Source organism: Onychomys torridus, chromosome 6, assembly GCF_903995425.1.
Source record: "Onychomys torridus chromosome 6, mOncTor1.1, whole genome shotgun sequence".
NCBI classification, from domain to species: Eukaryota; Metazoa; Chordata; class Mammalia; order Rodentia; family Cricetidae; genus Onychomys; species Onychomys torridus.
In genome coordinates this window covers 80,551,363-80,575,364 of record NC_050448.1, presented here as the reverse complement: position 1 = coordinate 80,575,364, position 24,002 = coordinate 80,551,363, and the positions used below count along the sequence as shown (strand labels likewise).

Here is a 24,002-nt window from a genome sequence, read left to right as displayed (position 1 = left end):
ATTTATTTATTTTTTTTTCTGCTTCCCTGGTGCCAGTAGTTCAGACCTAAGGCGGTCTGAACCCCATGTCCCTACCTTTAGAGCACTGCATTCCTCTTGGTTGTTTCCGAAGCAGTTTACCACCCTCTCACCCACTCAGCCCTTCCATTTGATGTGTAGCAGGCTCCACCCTCAGTTCAGAAGATGAATTAAGATATCCTCAGAGCTTAGCTCTGAAGTGACTCATGCGCGGGCCAATCCGCTGCTCATGCGCACTCAGGGCCTTACGCTCCACCTCTCTGGCTCTCAGCTGCTCCGTTCCCTTGGCAACGTAGTACACCGTGCGAACCCTAGTACTGCACGATGTGCTTCAGCAGAGTAGATGAGAAGAGTAGCAGAGGACTACGGAACAGACAGCAAAAAAAGGGTAAGAAGACCAGGAGAGATGAACACGGAGAAAGTACAGCTCTCTCACTCGTTCCGTGGAGTTACGCAGCGAGGTTTACGTAAGAGTTGGCCGCGGGTCGGCTTATGGACCAGCCCCGATGCTTCCCTCCACCCACGTGCTCACTTGGAGTTTCCCCTCTTGATCTTTAGGGAAGGTGGATGATTACTCCTTCGGGACACGTCAGAAGAGGAAACTCTTTCCTCACTACTACCCCCCAACTTGGATGGGGAACAAGTTTCTCCCTGTCAGGGGATTGCCCCACACAGGCCCGGGGTGTTACACGGCAGCAGATGTGAGTATTCACCTCCCTTCAGTGCCTATGGAAGGATACACGAGTGTTCTGACAGAAAAGTCACTCTTATGTGTGCCTTTTCTTATCTGGGTGCCAACATGAGAAGGAGCCCTGGTCCGCAACCAGCCGTAGAGCCAATGTGTAAAGGACCTTAGTTCACTCCTTTCCATCCCCACCAAACGCAAGCTGCGTCCTTATGCAACCCCTGCGAGCTGATGTCAGTTTCTTCCTGCATAGTTCAGCCCTCGGGCTGCCTCTTCCATAAACGCAAATTCAGTTGTTACTGGGCTCTGAAGATGGAAGTCATTGGAATTCACAGAAATTCAATGTATCCCTCCATCCAGCCAGACTTCTTTGCAAAGTGTTGTTTGTTAACACTATGGTGTTAACTATAAAAGAATCAAGACAAGAAAACACAATAATGTCTTGCGGAGAAGCTCACATAGGAACATTCTAAATTCACTCCACTTTGAAGGCTGCTTTATAATTGTATTACTGATGTTTTTCTTCTCTCCTCCCCGCTTCCCTCTCTTCCTTCCACCGCAAGTGGAATGGTTTAGCATACAGCCTGTCTCAAATCCCGACCAGTACAAAAGGTTATGCTATTGGAGCCAGGACAGCTGTGAGGTTTAAGCCAGTCAGCAAGGTAAGGTTCTGGGATTGTACAGTGGTCCATGTGGCAACATAAAAAGTTGAGGTTAGGGGTTGGGGATTTAGCTCAGTGGTAGAGCGCTTGCCTAGCAAGCGCAAGGCCCTGGAATCGATCCTCAGCTCCAAAAAAAAAGAAAGGAAGGAAGGAAGGAGGGAGGGAGGGGAAGAAAGAAAGAAAGGAAGGAAGGAAGGAAGGAAGGAAGGAAGGAAGGAAGAAGGAAAGAAGGGAGGAAAGAAAGAAAGAAGAGAGAGAGAGAGAGAGAAAGAAAGAGAGAGAGAGAGAGAGAAAGAAATTATTTTTTTGCCGAGTGGTGGTGGCGCAGCCTTTAATACCAGCACTCGGGAAGCAGAGCAGGTAGATATCCGTGAGTTCGAGGCTAGCCTGGGCCACCAAGTGAGTTCCAGGAAAGGTGCAAAGCTACACAGAGAAACCCTGTCTTAAAAAAAAAAAAAAAAAAAAAAAGTTGAGGCATTAACACTGCAAGCAGGAAGTAACCCTGGGAGAGTGAAAACAATTCACTGAAGAAATAGACTTCAGACAGAGCTTTAATAACCAAAAGTTAAAATATAGAAGCTAAGTTTATTTACATCACACTATGTTGTAAGTTAAAGGACAAATTTCAACTTTTTCATTGTGTGTGAGTGTGTGTGTCTGACTGGATTTCAAGTCTAACTGTGAGTTGAAACAAAATCCTTCTCCTTCTCCTTTCTCTGATGAGTTCTGAGCCTAGACTACACCATGCAAATGTGTTTCCACTGAGCTACAGCCCCTGACTGACTAAGATTCTACTTTCCTGCTGGACAGTCTAGGACTGGCAATACTAACTGCAACAATATCCCAGTGGTAAACTGTACCAACTTGCTTTGATTCTTTATATGTGTGTGTGTATGTGTATGTATATATGTGTGTGTGTGTGTGTGTGTGTGTGTGTATTATATGTGTATATATATTATATTTATATAGCTCAACCACATCCATATTTAGGGTTTTGCCTAAATAGGTCTATTTCTACAACTTTGACACACTGAACTGTAGCTGATTTATAAGCAGTATTAAATGATTGTCCTGTTTTAACTTAAATAATTTGTAATAATATAGATGATATTTTATCAGCCTCTACCACACCGGTCTTTTTGTGATTACAGGATGTGACACCATATCCAGGAATGTACCAGAAAGTTTGTACTTGGAATGAAAAATCCAAACAAAGCTTTGCGCCATTTAATGCCTTGATGCCTCGATTTAGGAGTGAAGTTCAGGGCAATTCTTATCCTGGGTATGTCTCCTGTTTACTGTGCATTTCACAGGAAAGAAGCACATAAAGCAGGAATTACATCAAAACTTTCCCAGCTAAATCTGTAAAGACTTAACCTCTAACTTCCCTGGTCTCTGGTACTGCATCATTGTAGAACCAGTTATTAATTCAATAGATATTTACTAACATGTCAGGAGGTTTTGTATCTTCCACAAATCATTCAGTATACCCACCAAACAGTGATCCCGGTCTCTAGAACCAAAGAAATCAGGATTAAGTACTCAAGGAAATGCCAGCAGTAATAAGGATTTAAGAGTCAAACTGTAACACTTCCAGGAGTGAGGGGAACCTAGTGGCAGTTCCCTCAGGACAGTATCTGTAAGCTAAGACTACTGTGGGCACACCAGAAAATGTGGGGAGCTGGTGTTGTCCTAGGAAGACATTAAAACAGGATGACGATGTGATAGAGTGATAAGTTGGAGGGTACCTTGTCCGAGATTATTAAGGAAAACACTCAGCAAATGCCACTTGATCTGAGATCTGAATGAATAGATTAAGCCAGTCCCGCTAAGTGGCTTTAATCTGTTGTGTGGAGACAGAGCACCCCATGCAGAAAGGACAGTGAGTGCAAGCGCTTTAAGTTGAGAAGACACTGGAGCAGATAGAAAAGGAAGACATGATCGTGGCTGGAGTACAGTGAGAACGGAGGAAATGTGAACACAGAAGGGCAGGTTAGAGTATCTAGGCCTTGAAAGCCAATGGGGTTTAGTCTAGAAGCCTACGAACCCACTCAGTATATGGACCTGCAGTGGAAATAGTCAAAATTTTTCCATAACTGTTGAGAAATCCAAGGACAAGAGAATGAAGGTAACTTTTCCAAGCTTGTGTTAGGGAAGTTTAAGGGTTAGTCCTGATTCTGTATCTACTCTACAAACTATTCCTCACAACAGAACCTCTAACAGCTTCACAAACACAGGCAATTCAAAAATAATATTGTTGTCAAGAACCAAAGTAACTGACTCTGGTTTGCTTGTCCCTAGATTGCAGAAAGTTTGTCTCTGCATATATTTCACCAAGTTCAAATTGTGGGCGCTACTAATCCATCACCATAGTGGGTCCCTTGTCAGTCACTCTCCTGGGACCCTCTTTCAGATAAGGACACTAAATTACAGAAATACTGTAGATGAGTATCTAAACGGTCTTATTTAAAAAAAAAACCACGGAGCCAAATATAGGGGTGAGAGCCTTAGAGAAAGATCAGGGAAATAGGGAAAGCCACCAGCTAACCTTACCTCACCAACTCAGCAGCTTCCAAATGAGAGTTACTTCTTGTCTACCCACACCTTTATTGCCTTGCTGTTCTGCCATCTGATTTACTCTCGATCTAGCCACATCACTTCCTGTCCCTGGCCAGCTCTGGTCACTTTGTTTGTACAGACTTCCAGAACTCTATGGTTGGTAATGGGATTAAAGGCGTGTGTCACCGTGCTTGGCTCTGTTCGCTAGTGTGGCCTCGAACACACAGAGATCTTGCCTGCCCAGTGATAGAATTAAGAGCATGTGCTACCACTGCCTGACTTCTTTGTTTGCTTAAAATAGCTTGCTATTTCCTCTGATCTCCAGGCAAACTTTATTTATTAAAGCACAAATAAAATATCACCACAAAATACTTTTAGAGTCCGTCCTTACCCTACTTGGATGTTGAAGCTGGTTCTCTTTCACACTGGCAGCCTAATTAGAAATACACTAACAGGGAAATGAAACTCACGTTGCCTGACATTGAAAACTTAGTCTTGTTTTTCCCAAGGAAGGTGGAATTCACGTCCAGTCATCAACCATGATATTTGCATGTTTATTTCTAGCCCTGGTACATACAATCCAGAGAAGAAGTCACCCCCAAAAGTTGTTTGGCCAATGAAATTTGGATCTCCAGATTGGTGTCAGATTCCATGTCTAGAGAAAAGAACTCTAAAAGCTGAGGTAATAAGATTGGAGGTTAACATACCATTCTGTGCAGTACTATCCTATATTATCATTTGTTCTTAAACAGAAGTCTGTAAGGGAACTTTAACAAGATCATGGTCCCCTGAAGTTGTTATATTTTGTGTGTATGTCAGTGTTAGAATCTTTTTGGAGAGTCATATGTCTGCATTAGCTTTTTATAGGTAATTATGACTGGCCAAATATCATATTTTATTTGATCCTTAGATGAGAAATTAACTGCTCTTGATAATTCCTTAGGGTAGACATGGGGAATGTCCTATATAACACAAGAAGATGCGAGAATAGTAGTGATTAGGTGACTGGGCAGCTGCAATCCACATCTGTAACTCCTGATGTATTGTTCTTTCTGACATATCCCATGTGTTAGACCACTGGGGAATTTAAGAGCATTTTAAGTAAGAGCAAAGGTAGGAAAGTACTACCTGTCTTCCAATAGGAATCCAGCATTGCCTTTCTATGTGACCTTTAGGCCTTTTTCTATGTATCAGTTTTCTTATCTTTAAAATGAATTTAATAATCCAATTTATCTGGCATTGTGGTAAAGATTAATAACAGATAATATGGAAAGCCATTTAATACAGTACATAGAATACATACTTAGTATGGGTTTGCTATAATAATTCTAGATTTATGGTTTTTTCCTGGTGGAATTTATTATTAAATCCATAAATATTTGTTAAATGCCTAATACACGGATATATGTGTTAGGACCTATGGATAACAAATAGTTAAACATACAATCCTTGCCTTCAAGATGCTGACTGACTACTCAAAAATTTCCAAGTAGCCAATAATTCCTAGCATGATGAACACCAGAGTATGTTTTCAGTTATCACGAATCATTACACCTCAATTACTCTTGGGTTGGGCTTTACCTGGGTCACAGGGTTAATATGTGAAGTTCTATTTCACATAGTCAGGAAGATCAGAAGTAAAGGATTCCTGCTGGGATACTGAGCGAGACAATCTTCTTTTATTGCAGCTCTCCACAGACAAGGACTTTAGAAAGCATCGGAACCGTGTGGCCTATTTTAGCCTGTATTACAAATGAGAAGTGGGCACTGTCTTCACGTGATTTCCTGACCACAGAATCTCCACACCTGAGGACAGAACTGGTCTTATACTTCTGTGTTCCTGGGCCCTCTTGTCGGCCAATTCGGCATCCAGGGAGGGGCAAGGGTCTCAGTCACCCTATGAAAACATAAATACTGTTCCAGAATGTTCCTACTCTGTCTCTTTGTTTGTGGTCTAATGGTCCCTATTGGATGTCCAACCAGATAGTTTCAAATGTTGAGAAATACTCAGGTATCCCCTAACCACTACCTCCAGTTCTCAGGCATCAGTCTTGAATGTTCTACCACGAGCCTTGCCACTGGCCCATATATGTCAAGGGCTTAAGTAGGATTTGAACCCACAAGACACAATACTTAAATTCAGGTTAAAACATTTATGTTTGGGGAATTCTTTCGAACTTTATCAGTTCTCGGGTATAGAAACATAAATGTCCTGGTTCTGTTCTTTCCTAAACTGGCATAAAACTCAAAGAACCCAAAAAAGTCCCATTACCCATGACATCACCTGTTTAACCTGGGTACCAAGTTCCTACTTAATGTCAGACACAGGGGCAAACATTGGGAATATACTAGGAATCAGCATATACCTAAGCTGAAGTCTGAGAGAAGGTGTTTGGGACATTGAGTGTGCTCCTTTCTTAAAGGGCCCTGAAGATTTTCCAGTGAGTCTTGGAGTATGAAATAAGAATTCACAGCAGCTGGGCACGATGGCACTCACATTTAAACCCAACACTTGGGAAGCAGAGGCAGATAGCACCCTAGACTACACTGTAAGTTCCAGGACAGCCAGGGCTGCATAGAGAGGCCCTGTCTCAAAAAGCAAAAAATAAATAAAAAGAAGAATCCACAGCAGCCACCTTTAAAGCGCATATCTGTGTATATGTTAGGTCTCAGACCTGGGACAAATGGCTAGCTGAGGTGCCTATTTAGCATATCAAAGAGGACCTGGCTACCCTGGTCCCTACCTGTTACAGAGCCCTCCTGGCTGAGATACCCCATCCTCTTCCCTAAACTTCTCAGGGGCTGGGCTGTCCTTTCCTACATAATTCAGCCATTTTGGTTACCTGCCCCTTTTTCAATCTATCTTTTGTACTCCTGGCCTCTTGGTCTGGCTCTCCCCTCTCCCTTCACCCTCTCCTCACATGGCCCAGCTCAGGGTTGTGTTCACTCTGGAGGCTCCCAGATGTCCCTGCCTCTGGCTATGCTCTCCCTTTTATCTACAATAAACTTTCTCCTCCAGCGTACCTAGGAGCAGTCATGTCCTCTGTATTTATGTCTCTTCTTCACTCACATGGGGTGAAAACCACAGGACTGGCATATATAAGCTCCCTTCCACAGAACTCAGCCTCTCCAAACCAAGCTGCTGATTTGACTCTCGTAAGGTAGGTATGGATCATTTGTTTCTGCTGGCCCCTGTCATCCATCAAATTTGACCCCAAATTCTAGAGTTTGAAACAGATGTATGTGGCAAGAAAGTAGAAGGGGCCATTTGTGAACAGAAAAGGGACTCCGGGAGGGAGGAGGACAGGTAAGAGGCAGGGCAGGGCAGTCTGTTGGTATGCTCGCTAGAAATTTTAATTTGGAAAGCATATTACATAAGCCAACAATGACTCAATAAGAATTACTCAATATTTATTTCTTTGTATCTTTATATTAAAGAACATCTAATGAACTCTGACAAATAAGCGTTAGTAGTATTTTCAAAAACTGCCCTTCTGCGTTCTCCTCTAAGGACGTTGTTAAAAACACTTCCCCCAGTAAAGTTCTAACTTGGCATCACCTCTGCGACGCAGAGTTTCTGTGTCTTCTCCTGTCTCTTTTACCTGTCTCGAGTTGTTTTCTTCTAAATTACCTGCCCTTGCCTCCTGCCTCTGTAGCTATGACCCTCCAACTCCAATCGATGATTCTCTACCCTAAACAAGGGCACTGGGCAGGAGGGGAAACATTTCTTTAATGTGGCCAGGGTGCTAATGAGAGGTGAGGAACACACCCTCCACAAAGGACAATTGTGGTGAAAGACCACAAGCTGTGAGATGTTTCTTTTATTATCGTCTATGACTAGGGAGCAAAATTTTCCTACCCTAGCTTTGCCAATTACATCCATTTTTTCCAACAGGCTGATAAATTTTTTACCTGCAGACAAATTTCAGACAATTCATAGTAATCTGTATTTAACTGTACATCGGAGAACTTTCCAGAAGCTGTATCTCTTAACTGAAGATCTCTGCTGTAACCTCTTGAGGTCAAAGGCCAGAATCAGTGACAGTGGCAGAGCAAGGGGTGAGGACTGAGGTGGATTTGGACAAACCTGTGTCTCCATTTCTCTTGGCAAGAGGAATCTACGTCTCCCACAAGAGAAGCTCAACACTAAAGAAAAAAGGAAATTGGAGTCGATGGGCTATTAAATTTTTTAAAAGAAGAGAGCAGAAATTTGGAAGAGTAAGGAGGAGGTGGGCCTGAGGGGAAGTTAAGGGAGGAGTAGGGGTAAATAAAATCAAAATATGGTATGAAATTCTCAAATAATTAATAAATATATTTAAAAAGGAATGATGCCAAACATATATAACTCAATTTAGTGAGATCAACTGATCAGCTCTATTGTGTGTTAGGAGATGGGACCCAGAAAATGACAACAGGAAACATGTAGCTACATCCATTCTCACTCCTACAAGCTATCTGGGAATGTTTTGCATCTTTTATCTGGACAAATCTTTTTAGTCACATAGTGTTAATGTTAACTCTCCACTGTAGAAAGTTTTAAGGTTTCCAGGGAATGCCTATAGTTGGTTTCCTGAACACAGCTCTCTGCATTGGAGGAACCCACCTCAAATGGCCAACTGTCAACTACTGGGCTCCATCAATCAGGAAAGATGCTCAAGAGTGGGACCTGAACAAAATTTGCTGGGGCCCAAAACCGTGGTTTGTTTCTAATTTGCATTCCCCTGTGATATAGTAGAATTGATTAGTTGCTATATTAAAAAATACATATTTATTATAGAGTGAATCTAGATCTGTGTTTACCCTAACCATATGATCACACTTCCCTGCCTCAGTCCCTTCCCATGTAAATTAAGATTAAGGCTTTATATTTGTCCTTATACCAACAGATAAGTGTAATCCTCACCCCTCATCAAGAAAACTTCTCTTTGAAAAAGTCCAGACCATTACAGAAATCCACAATCAATCAAAACACAGTTGTGGAACCCAGTCCCAAGGGATATATCTTCAAAACATCCCTATGCCCAGGAGACATTGTAGAAGAGGAGATGGAAATATTGTTAAGAGCCAGAGGATCAGGGAGCTTGCTCTGACTCTCTCTCTCTCTCTCTCTCTCTCTCTCTCTCTCTCTCTCTCTCTCTCTCTATCTATCTATCTATCTATCTCCTCTCTCTTTCTTTCTCTCTCTCTCCTCTATCCTTTCTCCTCTTTCTCTCTCTTCTCCTCTCCTCTCCTTGTAATCTCAGAGGCTGCATCTATAATGTCTCATTAACAAGACTGCTTAAACATGAGCTGAACAAGGACAACAATAATAGACACACCAAAGTGTGTAAGGGAAAGTCCAGAAGGTCTCAACCCTACACCAAGAACTACAGGCACATTTAGACTCATTAAAAGTGGGTGGTTCCAGGCTGGAGAGATGGCTCAGCCGTTAAAGGCTAGGGTCACAACCAAATATATAAGTGGATGGTTCCTCTCAAAAAGGAAGGTGCTTCTCATGAGATTTGTCCTTCAGAGCATCTGTTTGACCTGCTGCCTAGGGCTTTGTTCTTGCTTTTCTGTCATTCTTAAGTGGTTTCTTGGCTTCACATTATTTCCTAAGTGTGAAGAGAAAAATAATGTCAGGGGTGAGAGTTCTAGAGGAACTGGTGGCCTAAAGCCAGAACTCACCACAAAGTACACAGTGCCTGTCACCTGTCACATCTGTGGGGCACTTACACCTTCAAATGCCTTTCCTTCTCTCTCCCATTAACTAGTCAACAGAGCCTCTAAAGTAGCCATTGCTACATTATTGCTTAGAATAAACTACTAAAATCAAGGCACGCATGATTTTGGAAAGAACACTAAAGATGTTTTGAGTTTCCCTATTAGTTGTAGAAAGTAAAATTCTGGTGATCAGAAGGCCTCAAAACCATAAAAATGGTGCTGTTGGCCGACAGAAACACCAGGGGGACCCCACAGACCTGCAGAGAAAGGTGGAAAGAAAATTCTAGCTAATCTGGACAGAGGAGACAAAGCCCCACCACCACTTCTCATTGTTGATCATGTCCTAGAATAATATTTCTTAAGGAAAATGTCTCCCATAATCCACAGGGACTGTCAACTGGGGAAGGTCAGGTTAGTGACCACAACCCCAAACCTGCAGTAACCACTTTATATTCCACAACACTCACATTGAGCTCTGAACTCTTATTCAACATCAGCCTGAACCCTGGTGGTTCCACCAGCTGCCCAGATACAAGCTGGAACAAAGAACTGTTGCTTAGGCCAACCTGACTAAAGTACACAACAGATACCCTGGAAGTAAGTGTGTGCACTGAACAGAGAGGTAAGGAGAGAGAGAGAAATGGGCCTGATGATGATGTAAGTGACAGTGGGCATGCCCTCCATGTCATTGCAGTTAATCACACACTAAGAGAAGGCAAAAATGAAGCCGAGGAGCTCCAGACAACTAGGAGCCCAAAGGGCCAAAGTCCCCACTCCACTTCTTGTGATTCATCTTTGAGATTCCCCCTTGGCCTACTGGAAGAGGATGCCAAAAAGCAAGAAAGGCCTAATCTGATCCCCAGGCCAACAGTGGCCCGCCCATCTTGCTTTCTTGAGTACTCATCTCAGATTTGGGATTTTGGTTGTACTGATACGGCTCTAAGGAATGGGGCTCATTCTTGAACTGTCTCTAACTTCGCCCACTTTGATTTGTCACAGAGAAAAGACATGAGGCATGCAGCAGTATTCAACACTCATATCCACATATATGTACATATTTCAATGTACTCTTCACAGTGGGTACACACATTCATGTGTGAACACGCGCGTGCGCGCACACACACACACACACACACACAAGTCAAATCAAGAATTAACCTGGGTACAGAGTTTACATGCAAGGAAAATTAAACTACAGATAAGAGTACAAACAGGAATCAGTGTGGGCCAGGAGCTGCTGAGAGCTAAGTCCTAAGGAAGAAAAAAAAAAACACATTATTCCATCACTCTAATGCATCAGAGCACCCAAACAGCAGTGACCACACAAAGCCAAATATGTTCTGATGGCATGAAACAGCTAGTGGCACCATTCACCTGTTATACCAACCAGTCCCAGATAGAGTTTATCTCCCTCCTCTTATTCTCAGATTGAAGATTCATGTTAGAAATGTCATGCTTAACCCTCCAAAAGTCTGACTTAAGATTTCTTTTTGGAAAGGTTTTTTTTTTGAGCTGAGGATCGAACCCTGGGCCTTAGTGCTTGCTAGGCAAGCACTCTACCACTGAGCTAAATCCCCAACCCTAAGTTTTTTTAAAGCAAAGTAGAGCCATTGAGGGTATGCTTCTACTCACAAGTCTCACTTACTTAGCAACAAATTTATACCAGGTGCATATGATATTTGATCATGGCAATACCCATATTAGGGTGACATAGCTCCCCCAGGATCACAGTTAATAAAAGACAGCAGTGGCATGTCAAGTGTGATTTGTCTGACCTCAGACCTCTGATTGATCACATACGACTAAGCCCAATCTCTTTGTTTCAGGTTTGTGATGATGTCAACTTTAATGGTAATGAGAAACATAATTTGATTCCATTTGTTGTTGTTGCCTGTTACATTTATTGGTGTGTGGGTGTTTTCTGGACAAGCCTCACTATTTGTAATGATAAAGATCCATGCTAGCATTGCATGCATGCAGACATTGATAATGCACAGAGGCACAGAATTAGAGCAAGAAGAGAGCATATTCAAACTAGCACCCAGTCCCCGTTTCGTCACTTGTTTTTCCAATATTTCAAAAGCCAAGTAGAAATTTGAATTCAGCCTTCGACTGACAAAGAAAGCAACAGCAGGCAGAGCACATACTTGGGGCTCAAATGAAATCGCACTAGCTGGTGTGACAGCAGACACTTTTCATGTATGTGACCTTGGTATCTAAAACTACTCTCACCCAGGGTCTCTGAACAAATTGTAATTCACACCAACATGTTTTAGCATGAAATGTATACAAAGAATAATTGTGTGTTGTAACACAGATCTTAAAAGGTCTTAATAAAAACAAACCCAGAGTCAGGTATAAGGATGAACGCTGAAAGATCAGAGAAGCAGAACAAGCCACAGCTACCTCACATCACCAACTTCTTAGCAGCAGTTCAGGAAACACCTGTTTCCTCAGACTGGAAGCCTCTGAGTCCCCATCCAAATGGATCTCAGCTGAACTGCTGCTAAAATCTAAAAGCTTAAAAAGGCCTCTAGTTCCTTGTCCTCATGCTTTATATACATTTCTGCTTCCTGCCATCACTTCCTTGGATTAAAGGTATGTGTTACCATGCCTGGCTGTTTCCAGTGCGGCCTTGAACTCACAGAGATCCAGATGGATCTCTGCCTCCGGAATGCTAGGATTAAAGGTGTGTGTGCCACTATATTCTGGCCCTCTATATCTGTCTAGTGGCTGTTCTGTTCTCTGACCCCAGATAAGTTTATTAGGGTGCACGATATATTGGGGGGATACAATATCACCACGTTTTCCCTTTTTTATCTAAGATAACAAAAGAAGCTTATAGCTATATCCAATAAGTATATACAATATATACAGTCAAGAATTACATTAATAATATCTAGTCCATTAACATCTGACAGACAAAAACTCCATTATATAAATGGTCATATAGAGTACTAATTAATTCTAAAAAATAAACATGTATAGCTGCCTATACATGTTTTCATGTTCGAGTCTCTCTATCAGTTTTCTCCAGGGAATCAAAACCAGCCTAAAAGCAAATTTATTTGAAGCCTCCAGAAAGTTGATGGGGCCCCACAACAACAATTTCACATGGACAATAATAATACCACTAAGCTGACAAACATCAACCAAACTGCTAAGAACAATTTTGAGATGGCTAGCTGAGATGATCCAGCCTCACAGACTACTCGAACAAAGACTTGAGATAAGACCTGCACTTTGGAATTATGCAGAGACTGGACAACAGAAGATATAGCTACCCCTCCTGGAACTTGACAATTAGCCCAAAATTTTTCTTTTTGGGATCCTCTCAAGATGCCTTCACCCACACACAGCAGGAAGCAATTTTAAAAGCACAATGCCCACACTCCCAAGATGTGGGGTGGGAGCAGGTTGTTTTTGGTCTTTCACTGGTTTTAGATTTGGGATAGTTGTCATTGTTTAGGAGAGTTGGTTACAAGTTGTTGTTGTTACTGGTCAGGAAAGGAGCTAAACAAAGGAGATTAGGAAAAGAAAAGAAAAAAGAAGGTATAAATAAGAGGTAGATTATTGAATCTACTCTGAAAAAAAGATATATAGAAATGATAGAAAAAAGAGTAGATTATTGAATCTACTCTGAAAAGAAAAAAGGAGGATATAGATGAAAAGGTGGATTATTGAACCTACTTTTGAAAGACAACTACTAGTTGTAAATACTTTACACTGGATTGGATTTTTATATATTGTACAAATCATATAAATTGAGATTGATATTGTTAGAAAATGCCATAAATCTTGTTCAGGGTATTGTACCTATACAGTTCATTTAACAATGTAATGCAATTTGCTAATCCTTGAATGTTATTATTACCAACTATTATGATATAAAGTAATGAAAGTTAGTAGTTAGGCATTACAATCAAACTTATAATCATATTAGGTGTGTTTTCAAGGTCACACAGAGATATATTTTAGATAAATAGGTCATCTTCAAGCCCTTCAGAGATCTACAGAATATGGTATTTAAAATGTTTTAATAACTTAGATTTTTTTCTTCTTTTATGGCTATGAGACATATTGGCTCCTGGCAGTACCAATTTACTTCAGAGAAGATATGGGCATTGAAGAAACTGCATATGGAGTTAACTTTCATTGTGGCAAAAGTTAGCCACTGGACAACAAAGTACCCTCGAATCAACTGCTGACAGTATGCTATCCAAAACGGACAAACAGGACACAAAACAAAGGATTACCAATCCTTGCCAAGACAAGTATGGTTGAAGCTTTGACAACAGGTGTCCTCTGAGGCCAGAGCAACATGGCACCATGGCTGAAGTTGCTTTACAATCCAGAAAAGTTACGGTGCCCCTTTCTTCAAAGGCAGCTGCACAGGCAATGGACCAACGGCTTCTGGTGTGCAGTGGAACAGTAGCTGAAACAGTTATTCTTAAAAGAGTAACTAGGCTGACTAAGTCTAATCTCTCACTGGTAGACTGGCATTTAACAAAGGAGATGAAGCCACCCACAAGCCAACAAGAATGGGATGTTGAGATGAAGCCACCCACAAGCCACCAAGAATGGGATGTGTAGAATGGGATGTTGAGATGAAGCCACCCACAAGCCACCAAGAATGGGATGTGTAGAAGGATGTGATGCTGAGATGAAGCCATCCACAAGCCAAGAAGAATAGGCAGCTGAATTCCAAAAACACCAGCAATTTCCAGAATTTAAAATCCTGAATCATGACAGAACACTGGCGGAATTCAGGTTTATCTGGTACATGGAATACTCGCACAAAATCTGAGGTTGAGCTGTAGGCTTATCTACATCCTACTTCACAAATGAGTCTGTCAGATATGCTAAGCCTATTGGCTGAAGATGATGCCCCATGTGCAGAGGAACCTCAGGTGACTGTCCAGGCAGCTGGCTGTTTCTGTCAACTCACATTTTTTTTTGGAAGTTGTTTGTTTGTACTTCCTGTTTTACTAGTTAATATTATTTCATTCTTGGGTCTCTGAGGGAGTTGAAGATTAGATAGTTGTAGTAACAATTTCCATGTTAAGAAATTCAGAAAAGAAACTCACTAAGAGGTGTTAAGTGTATAAGTTCGAAAGAGATCATAAAATAGTTTTCTGTTGGTAGTACAAGTTAGGATAGAAAGTGAATTAGGTACATTTTGGACTCACCAAAATAGAATATATAATGGAATATTTTCTCTGAATTTGTCAAATGCAAATGGACTGGTCATTGTTGATGTATTTATTGCTTGTATAGATTGTATATAGTTATTGTAATTATTGTATATAGTTTTTCTTATATTAGTTATAACTTTTTATTTTTATTAGATGAAAAGGGGAAATGTGGTGATATTTTATTTGTGTGTTAATAAATAGTTTGCCTGTAGATCAGAGGAAATAATAAGCCATTTTAAGTAAACACAATAGTCAGGCAGTGGTAGCACATGCCCTTAATCCAATCACTTGGCAGGCAGGGTGTCTGTGTGTTCAAGGCCACACTAGGGAACAGAGCCAAGCATGGTGACACACATCTTTAATCCCAGTACCAACCATAGAGATCTGGAGGTCTGTACAGACAGGTAGTAACAAGGAAGTGAGGTAGCTGGGCTAAGAGCCAATGAGAGGACAGAACAGCTAGGCAATAAAGGCATTGGTAGACAGGAAGTAGCTTTCATTTGGAAGCTGCAAAGTTGGTAAGGTAAGGTTAACTGGTGACTATTCCTATTTCCCTAATCTCTAAGGCTTTCACCCCTATATTTGGCTCTGTGTTTTTTTACTTAATAAGACTGTTTAGAAATTCATCTATAGTGTGTTCTTTGTGGATTATTGCATTCAGGACTATCCAAATTTGAACTCAGATCTTTTGGAAGTGAGGTGCTTACACCAAGCAACTGTGCTACATTTTCTCCTGCTTTGTTTTGGACAATGATACCTTAACAATCCTTGGCTTCATCATCCAGCAAAATGTATAGGGTATAAATGGGAAAGCCAGCCAGCCAGTTAGGGGTTCAAACAAGTGACTTTTATTCCTCTGCTCTGAAAAGTTGTGTATTAGGGAGGGGAGGGGAGACTAAACCCAGGAAATTGACTGGATCAAAGAACTTTGGGACTTTAAATTTGAAAAGCAGAATAAACCAGGTACCTATCAGTTTGCTCAGAAACAGCAAACTTAGTCATCCTGTATTAAAAGTAGAGTCTTAAACCTGGAGATGAAATACAACCACCATCCTGTTCCAGAACTTAAGTAGAGGGCAGTATAAATACTTCATACCCCAAAGTATTGGCAGCAGTTTCAATGTAACCAAGGTAAATGTGGACTGAGATTATCTCAACATGGCTAGGACTCCATAAATCTAACACACTAAAATCATGATTACATTGCAAAAGAAAATCCAAAAAAAAAAAAAAAAAATAGGAACTTTTGAGGTCTTTTTCATTGAAGGTAATCTTAACGTTATTAAATTCACAAATACGCTAATTTTTATTATCCAATCCTAATTATCTAAAACACACATTGCAAACATACAAATATCTACTCTCTCCACATGTCAGATCCTTTCATGATGGTTTGGGAAATGGGGAGAATAGATTCCCCTTAAATTGCAGGCCAGTAGGTGTTTCTTCATAAAATTTCATACAAATTTTCAACTTTACCAAAATTCATACAAAATAGTAATTAACAACCATCTTCTTTACTCGTTAACTCACAAGGAAACACCTTCAAAACTGCATTTAACTAAAGTTTCTGTGCTAAAACGTAGACAAACTGAACTACACCAATACTGAAAAGCTAAACATTTCTTAATTGTTTTTAATTCCTGGTACCACTGCCACAATTTACAGGACAATATACCTGGTGTAATGAAAAGAAAAAGAAAAAGCTACAACAGATTAAAAAAAAAAAAAACCTCAGGAATGTCCATCTAACTAACACTACATTGCTTGATGCAATCGCTCACTTTTTGCAAACTGGCTATGACAGTCCTGAGCAAGAAGGATTTCCTGTTTAAGCTGCATGACTTTTCTATGGATCATCGTTCCTTCTGTGGAGATTTTTACAGTTCCTCTAATGCAGTAGGGATGTCTGTCTCAATGAAACTTGCAGCGTTCCTGACAACTCCCTGCTCTCTCTTCTGCTAAGAACTGGAGCCCTTTTCTGTTGTTTTTTAAAACCCTCTGCTACCATACCTACCACTTCCACCATAGCCACCACCATAGAGACTGCCTGAGCTTCTTCCCCCAAAACTGCCCCCCTTCATGGGTCCATACTTTGATTGCTGTTGTCCACTATAATTTCCAAAGTCATTGTAGTTCCCACAACCATCATATTTATCTCCACCAAAATTTCCTCCGTCATTGTAACCACCATATCCTTCTCCTCCTCCTCCACCACCTTGGTTTCCATATTCTGGTCTACTACCACCATAGCCTCCTCTACTGCTATAACCAGAACCACCACCATAACTGCCACCATCACCTCCAAACCCATCATATCCACCATCACCACCTCCAAAACTACCTCTGCTGTCACTGTCTCCACCATCATAGCCTCCTCTTCCACCACAGTTTCCACCATGACCAAAATTATCTCCACCACCTCCAAAGTTTCCTCCAAGACCCATAAAGTTGCCAGACTCATCTCTATGACTTCCCTGTGAAGCAGGCTGCATCTCTTGTTCAGAAATGTTCTTTTCCACTTCACAGTTTTGTTCATTAATAGTGTGGTGTTTCTGAACAACAATTTTATCAGCTGTGTACTGATCATCAAAATTACAAAAACAAATTGGATCCTTTTTTCCCCGTTCTGCCTGTCTTCCATAACTTCTCTGGTTTCAGTCTTGCCGTACTTTTCAAAGTCGTCTCTCAGATTATGTTCTTCTATAATTATGTTCTTTTTTAATACCAACAAAATTTTCTTCCCTTCTAGAGAATACTCTCTATAAGCGGTTCTCCAGTTCCACCACACACTCATCAACCTTGTGTGACCGAGCACGCATTACAGCCTCCACCTCTTCAACACAAGAATGAGTCACAAAACCAAAGCTCCTGGATGTTTTGTTTGGGGTTCTCTCATTACCATGAAATGCCCCCTCCCCGTCTCAGTAACTTAGCCTAAGAAACGGCCTTGAGAGAGATAATTGGGAAAGTAACCTTGAGTCAAAGCAGGAGATATCAAACACCTGGTCTTGGGGGGAAAAAACTTTGAGTCAGAACAAGATATCTATAATTGGCTACCTGACCTTGGAGAACAAACAGCTGCACATTTCTAAAAATTAAAGATAGCCCCCAAGTTCACCCTGGCCTTATTTGAATTAACCAATGGGGACCCTGTAACTATGCTTCTCGCTTCTGTAACCGTGCTTCTGCCCCTAGGACTCTATAAGAAGTCCCCCTTCCCCTAGGAAGGCGCGCAAGTCCTCCGAGAGACTTGTCGCCCCAGGTACCTGTGTATTCAAATAAACCCTCTTGCTGTTTGCATCTGATCCGTGGTCTCGGTGTGTTCCTTGGGTTTGGGGTCTCTCCTGAGGGAAGATCTCCACTGGGGGTCTTTCATTGGAGGTCCCACCGAGATTGAGACCCCTCCCCAGGACCACCGACCCACCGTCAGGAGGTAAGCCGGCCGGCCTCACTGTATGTTGTCCCGTCTGATTGTTGTTTGTCCGCGCGCCTGATAATCTGTCTGTGGTGGAGCCAGAAGGAGCTGACGGGCTCGGACTTCGCCCACCATGACCCTGGAAGACGTTCCACGGGTGTCTGAAGCCCCCTTTGGGGCACGGTTTTTCAGGGCCACTCACGTATCCGAGGGATACATGGTGTTGGTTGGAGAAGAGGGATCCGGACCCTCACAGCAGTCTCCGTCTGAGTTTCTGCTCTCGGTTTGGAGCCGGAGCCGCGCAGCGCGTGTCAGTCTTATTTATGTTTGTCTGTCGTTTGTCATTTTCTGTTTAAAGAAACCGCCATCTACCTCCTCCCTTTACCCTGTTCTCCCACGAAAGGATCCCCCTAGAGGGGAGGAGAAAGCCGAGGAGAGTGCGGCCCGGCAGCCGAGGGAGAAGGGAAGGGGCGCCCGGGAGCAGGCGCGCGGGGACTCAGCGAGGGTGCGTCCCGAGAGGCGACAATTCAGGGCGTCCCAACTGGCCAGCAAGAAGGATGATGGCGGCGGGGCGCAGGCCAGCCCGGCCACAGGCACCGTGAGCCCGAAGGCAAGAGCCCGGCATGCAGCTGTGGTCCCCGGCCCCGCCCCCCCCCCCCCCCCGTCCCCGCTGCGCGCCCCCGCCGAGCGGCGCGCACCATGCCGCGGGTGCCCGCGACCCTCTACGCCTGTCTGTTCGGGCTCTGCGCACTCGTGCCGCACCTCGCAGAGAGGAGCGGCCGCCGCGGGAGTGCCAGCGCTCCCCTCCGGTTCCCCCCCTTGCCGCAGCTGTCCCAGCCCCACTGCGTGCCACCCGCCCGCCGCCCGCCACTGAGGGGATGCGAGCCGGGCCGGCGCGCGCAGGAGGCAGCGGCTGCTGAGACGCGTGGGGCTCGGCGGCGGCGCCCACCGCGGCTCAGAAGCGCTCCAGCCCGCCCCGGCCCCGGCCCCGGCTCCCCCGCGATCCACCTCCCCACCCGCCTCCACCGCCCTCAGCCCGCCCGTGACGGTCCCCAAACTTCCTCTACAGGGACAGCGGGAGGAAGAGAGCCTGGCTCCCTCCCCAATTGCCGGTCGCCTACGAGGAAAGCGCGATGAACCAGCCAAAGACCCTGTTGCCTTGACTAACTTGATTAAATCGAGTCCATTTTAATGACCCACCAGCCTACATGGGATGACTATCAGCAGCCTTTCCCCTCACCTGCCCGAACTGGGACTTCATGACCCCAGAAGGTAGGGAGCACCTACGTCTCTTTTGCCAGTTGCTCTTAGCGGGTCTCCTGGGGGGCTGCTAGGTGCCCCACCAATTTGGCTCAGGTTAACAATATGGTCCAGGGAAAGGATAAAACGCCGACAGCATTCCTAAAAGGACTTAGAGAGGCCTATAGGATATATATCCATCTTGTCTTTCATCTATCAGTCAAGTCCAGATATAAGGGCCAAATTACAGAGACTAGAGGGATTGAATTCGTTCAGTTTGTCAGATTTGTTGAAGGAGGCAGAGAAAGCTTTTAATAAAAAAAAAAAAAAACTCCCGAAGAGCGGGAAGAAAGAATATGACAGAGACAGAAAGAGAGAGATAAGAAATGTCATAAAAAAATAAATAAAGTCCTGGGCGCTATAATGTCTCAGGGACAGGTCAGAGAGGGAGTTAGGAAGGGAGATCAAAGAAGGGCACCCCTTGACAAAGACCAGTGCGCCTACTGCAAAGCGAGAGGACATTGGGCTCATGACTGCCCAAAGAAACCCCGAGGGCCTGGAAAAACTAAGACAAGAGCCACGGACCTCCTCAATCTGGAGGATTAGGGAGGTCAAGGCCAAGAGCCCCCCCCCCCCGGCCTAGGATAACTCTCAAGATCGGGGGGGCAGCCAGTGACCTTCCTACTGGACACCGGAGCTCAACATTCAGTCCTGACCCATACCGGAGGCTCTCTCAGTGACTGCACAGCTTTGGTCCAGGGGGCCACGGGTAACAGGAGATATCGATAGACCACCGAGAAAAAGGTTCAGCTGACATCTGGACAGCTCAGCATCATACACTGTCCTGGGCACCAAAAGGATGACTCTGTAATAGCGCGGGGAAATCAGCTGGCCGATCTGACGGCCCGGACAATGGCCTTACAACCCCCCAGGGGCGACAAGCTGCTGGTCTTGCAGGACGACCAACAGCCAAGCAGGGACCCCATGCCCTACAGCCCAGAGGACCAGGAACTAGCAAAGAAAATGGGGGCGGAATGGAGCCCCGAACGACAAGTTTACATCATAGATAAAGGCCCTTCTGGCTGATGAGGCTTCGAACACTGTATTATTGAATCAGGAACAGGTCCTCCAACAGGTGACTTCCAGCTGCCCTGCTTGTGCCCAAGTCAACCCAGGAAAACCCCATCTGAACAGAGGAAGCCGCCTGCGAGGCCACCGCCCCAGAGTCCTTTGGGAACTTGACTTCACTGAGGTAAAACCCGGGCTGTATGGATATAGATACCTTCTGGTTTTTGTAGACACTTTTTCAGGATGGACGGAGGCCTTCCCTACCAAGAAAGAGACTGCTACCATGGTAACCAAGAAACTCCTGGATGACATCTTTCCCAGGCATGGAATGCCCCAGATATTGGGGTCAGACAATGGGCCCGCCTTCATCTCCCAGGTAAGTCAGAAGATGGCCAGGCTATTGGGGATCGATTGGAAACTCCATTGTGCATACCACCCCCAGAGCTCAGGATAGATAGAACGCATAAATAAAAACATTAAGGAGACTTTAACCAAATTAACACTCGCAACTGGCACTAGAGATTGGGTGCTCCTACTCCCACTAGCCCTTTACCGAGCCCGGAATACTCCTGGGCCTCACGGCCTGAGATTTTATATGGGACTCCCCCACCAATAATAAACTTCTTCCACCCTAATATCTCCTCTTTTGCCACTAGCCCTACCCTGGAGGCGCACCTTCAAGCCCTCCAACTGGTACAAAAGACGATATGGAAACCCCTGGCAGATGCCTACTGGGAGCAACTGAATCGCCCGGTGATGCCTCACCAATTCAAGATTGGGGACTCTGTCTGGATCCAACGCCACTCCCACTGCACCCAAGGTTGACGGGATAGCAGCGTGGGTCCACGCATCACATATGAAGGCCGCCAAAGAACCCGACAAAGCTGAGAGCACCAAGACATCTACATGGAAAGTTCAACGCTCCCCAAACCCACTAAAGATAAGACTTACCTATGGGTTCCCCTAATCCCCCTAATAGCCCTCCTAACGTTAGGAGGGGCATCACCAGAGTCCTGCTCATTTTATTATTCGGGCCAGGCATCTTCAACAGATTGATACAGTTTGTCAAGGATAGGATTTCTGTTGTCCAGGCTTCGGTCCTAACCCAGCAATATCAGAGGCTCCGAGAATCAGAGATGGAGCTGACCCCTTATTCTCCATCCTAAAATGAAAGATTCCATTTAAAACAAAAGAAAATGGGGGAATGAAATGCCCCCCCCCGTCTCAGTAACTTAGCCTAAGAAACGGCCTTGAGAGAGATAATTGGGAAAGTAACCTTGAGTCAAAGCAGGAGATATCAAACACCTGGTCTTGGGGGGGAAAAACTTTGAGTCAGAACAAGATATCTATAATTGGCTACCTGACCTTGGAGAACAAACAGCTGCACATTTCTAAAAATTAAAGATAGCCCCCAAGTTCACCCTGGCCTTATTTGAATTAACCAATGGGGACCCTGTAACTATGCTTCTCGCTTCTGTAACCGTGCTTCTGCCCCTAGGACTCTATAAGAAGTCCCCCTTCCCCTAGGAAGGCGCGCAAGTCCTCCGAGAGACTTGTCGCCCCAGGTACCTGTGTATTCAAATAAACCCTCTTGCTGTTTGCATCTGATCCGTGGTCTCGGTGTGTTCCTTGGGTTTGGGGTCTCTCCTGAGGGAAGATCTCCACTGGGGGTCTTTCAACCACACAGTCTGCAAGCATGCCCCATTTCTCACCATGTTCTCTTAGGCTATCATCTATGTTGTTTTAAAGCTCAGACCACCAATAGTAAACAGCTTCCTCAACTGTTCTGGTTCCTTTGGATCATGGCCCTCCTCCCCCAGCAGCAGCAGCAGAGACCAGAGTCAGGCTGGGGAGACAAAGTGGTGGGTTTACCTTCATTTTGAGACGGGACTCACCTCTACCAATTCCTGATTTCATTTTCATGGACATGTTTAGCAAAGTAACCATGTGTGCTACTGCCACCTGGTGGCAATATTCCTAATTTGCAAAATACATGGTCTTGAAAGGTTGAAAATTCAAGTCAGGTGACAATAGTTTTTCCCTAGACAACTGTCTTATTATTTTAAACTGTGCCCTGCCCCCTTTTCCACACATCTCAAAACAGCCAAGCAATTACCATCCCAGCTGTTCTAAAGACTACCCACATTCGACATCTGTGTCTCTGTCCACTGTCAGTTTCTCAACACCCAGGCTTTCTTAGTACATGTAGAAAGCTTGCATTTCAGCATATTCATGCATAAGCTCTCTGAGTCTGTTTCCTTGACACAACATGAAATAATGTGTGCAAAGTGTGAGCTCCTCACTTTCCTCAGCTTTGTCATGCTTGTCATCAGCGGGCTGGGGAGATGGCTCCGTAGATGAGAGCAGGAAGCCTGGTGACCTGGGATCGGTCCCTGGGATCCACAGAGCGGGGGAAGAGAACCAACTCCTTCAAGTTGTCCTTTGACCTCCACAGGAGCACCATAGCCTGTGCACACATGAAATAAACTAGTGTAATTTGGATAAAGCCAACAGTAGATAGGTTTCTAACGTCGCCGTTGCATTTCATGGAGGCTTTCATGTAGAAGGCACATACAAGCACATATGGAACAAGCCATCACATTGTATTTCTGCTTCCACCATCTCCATACCCACTTTATAGTCAACAGTCTAGCCAGTTACAGAGCCAACTATCTAAGTGGGAGAAGGTGGTAGGACTCCAAATTGTCCTATGAAAATACACATATTTTGGACCAGTGAGGTGGATAAATGGGTGAAAGTCCCCGCCATCAAGCCTGGCCATCTAAGTTTGATTCCAGGACCCAAATGATGTAAGAGAACTGATTCCCACAAGTTGTTCTCTGACCTCTACATACATGCTGTAGCATGTGCACACCTCACAGACAGAATAAAACTAATAATAATAAATTAATTGTAATGTAAAGATTAAATTATATTTTGCCTGTTTTGCTCACTAATGAGCTCTCATTATATCACCTAGAATTTCTCATATTAGGTGGGGATGGAATGAGAAGGCAGACACATCTTCAATGAGAAGCAGAGGAGGCAAGAACAAAGTCCTAAGCAAATGATGCTGCTGGGGAAAACAGCATGGAACTTTGTGTAGGAGTCTCAGGAAAATCAGGAGCAGAATATATTTTTTCCTGAAATAAGAAGCCTGACTTCCCCTCTTGCTGTATGTGCAATATTAAACTACATTCATTCTAGAATGTCCCCATCCAAATTGGCATCTTTGTTAATCACTTTCCTAACATACTTAGATTCTTCTGCTGTCTAGATCTTGGCCAATGCTCAGGACCTGACTACATTCAGTGTCTCCAGAACCCCATGCTGAGTTGTAGAAACAAGTGGTGTTTTCATTCCAGCAGCAAGATTATTGTGCATCTTTTAGTGACAGAGAATATGAATCCCTGAACAAAACCAAAAAAAAAAAAAAAAAACCTCAAAAATCCTAG

At 43.8% G+C, this 24,002-nt stretch overlaps 1 protein-coding gene and 1 pseudogene across 2 annotated transcripts; one reads left to right on the top strand and one right to left on the bottom strand.

The window, feature by feature from the left end:
• Window positions 1–336: 336 nt before the first annotated feature.
• On the top strand, window positions 337–5,825 carry Pifo (primary cilia formation). Of its 2 annotated transcripts, none has more exons than XM_036191446.1 (6): window positions 337–406; window positions 577–719; window positions 1,267–1,365; window positions 2,517–2,647; window positions 4,489–4,606; window positions 5,613–5,825. In XM_036191446.1, the coding sequence occupies exons 1-6, from the start codon at window positions 343–345 to the stop codon at window positions 5,679–5,681; spliced, it is 624 nt and encodes a 207-aa protein (XP_036047339.1). In that variant the 5' UTR covers window positions 337–342; the 3' UTR covers window positions 5,682–5,825. The 2 variants fall into 2 exon arrangements, with proteins under 2 accessions (XP_036047339.1, XP_036047338.1); XM_036191445.1 differs by having other exon boundaries at window positions 337–485.
• A 10,988-nt stretch (window positions 5,826–16,813) lies between these two features.
• Window positions 16,814–22,476, bottom strand: LOC118586232 (annotated as a pseudogene).
• Between the last annotated feature and the right edge of the window lie 1,526 nt (window positions 22,477–24,002).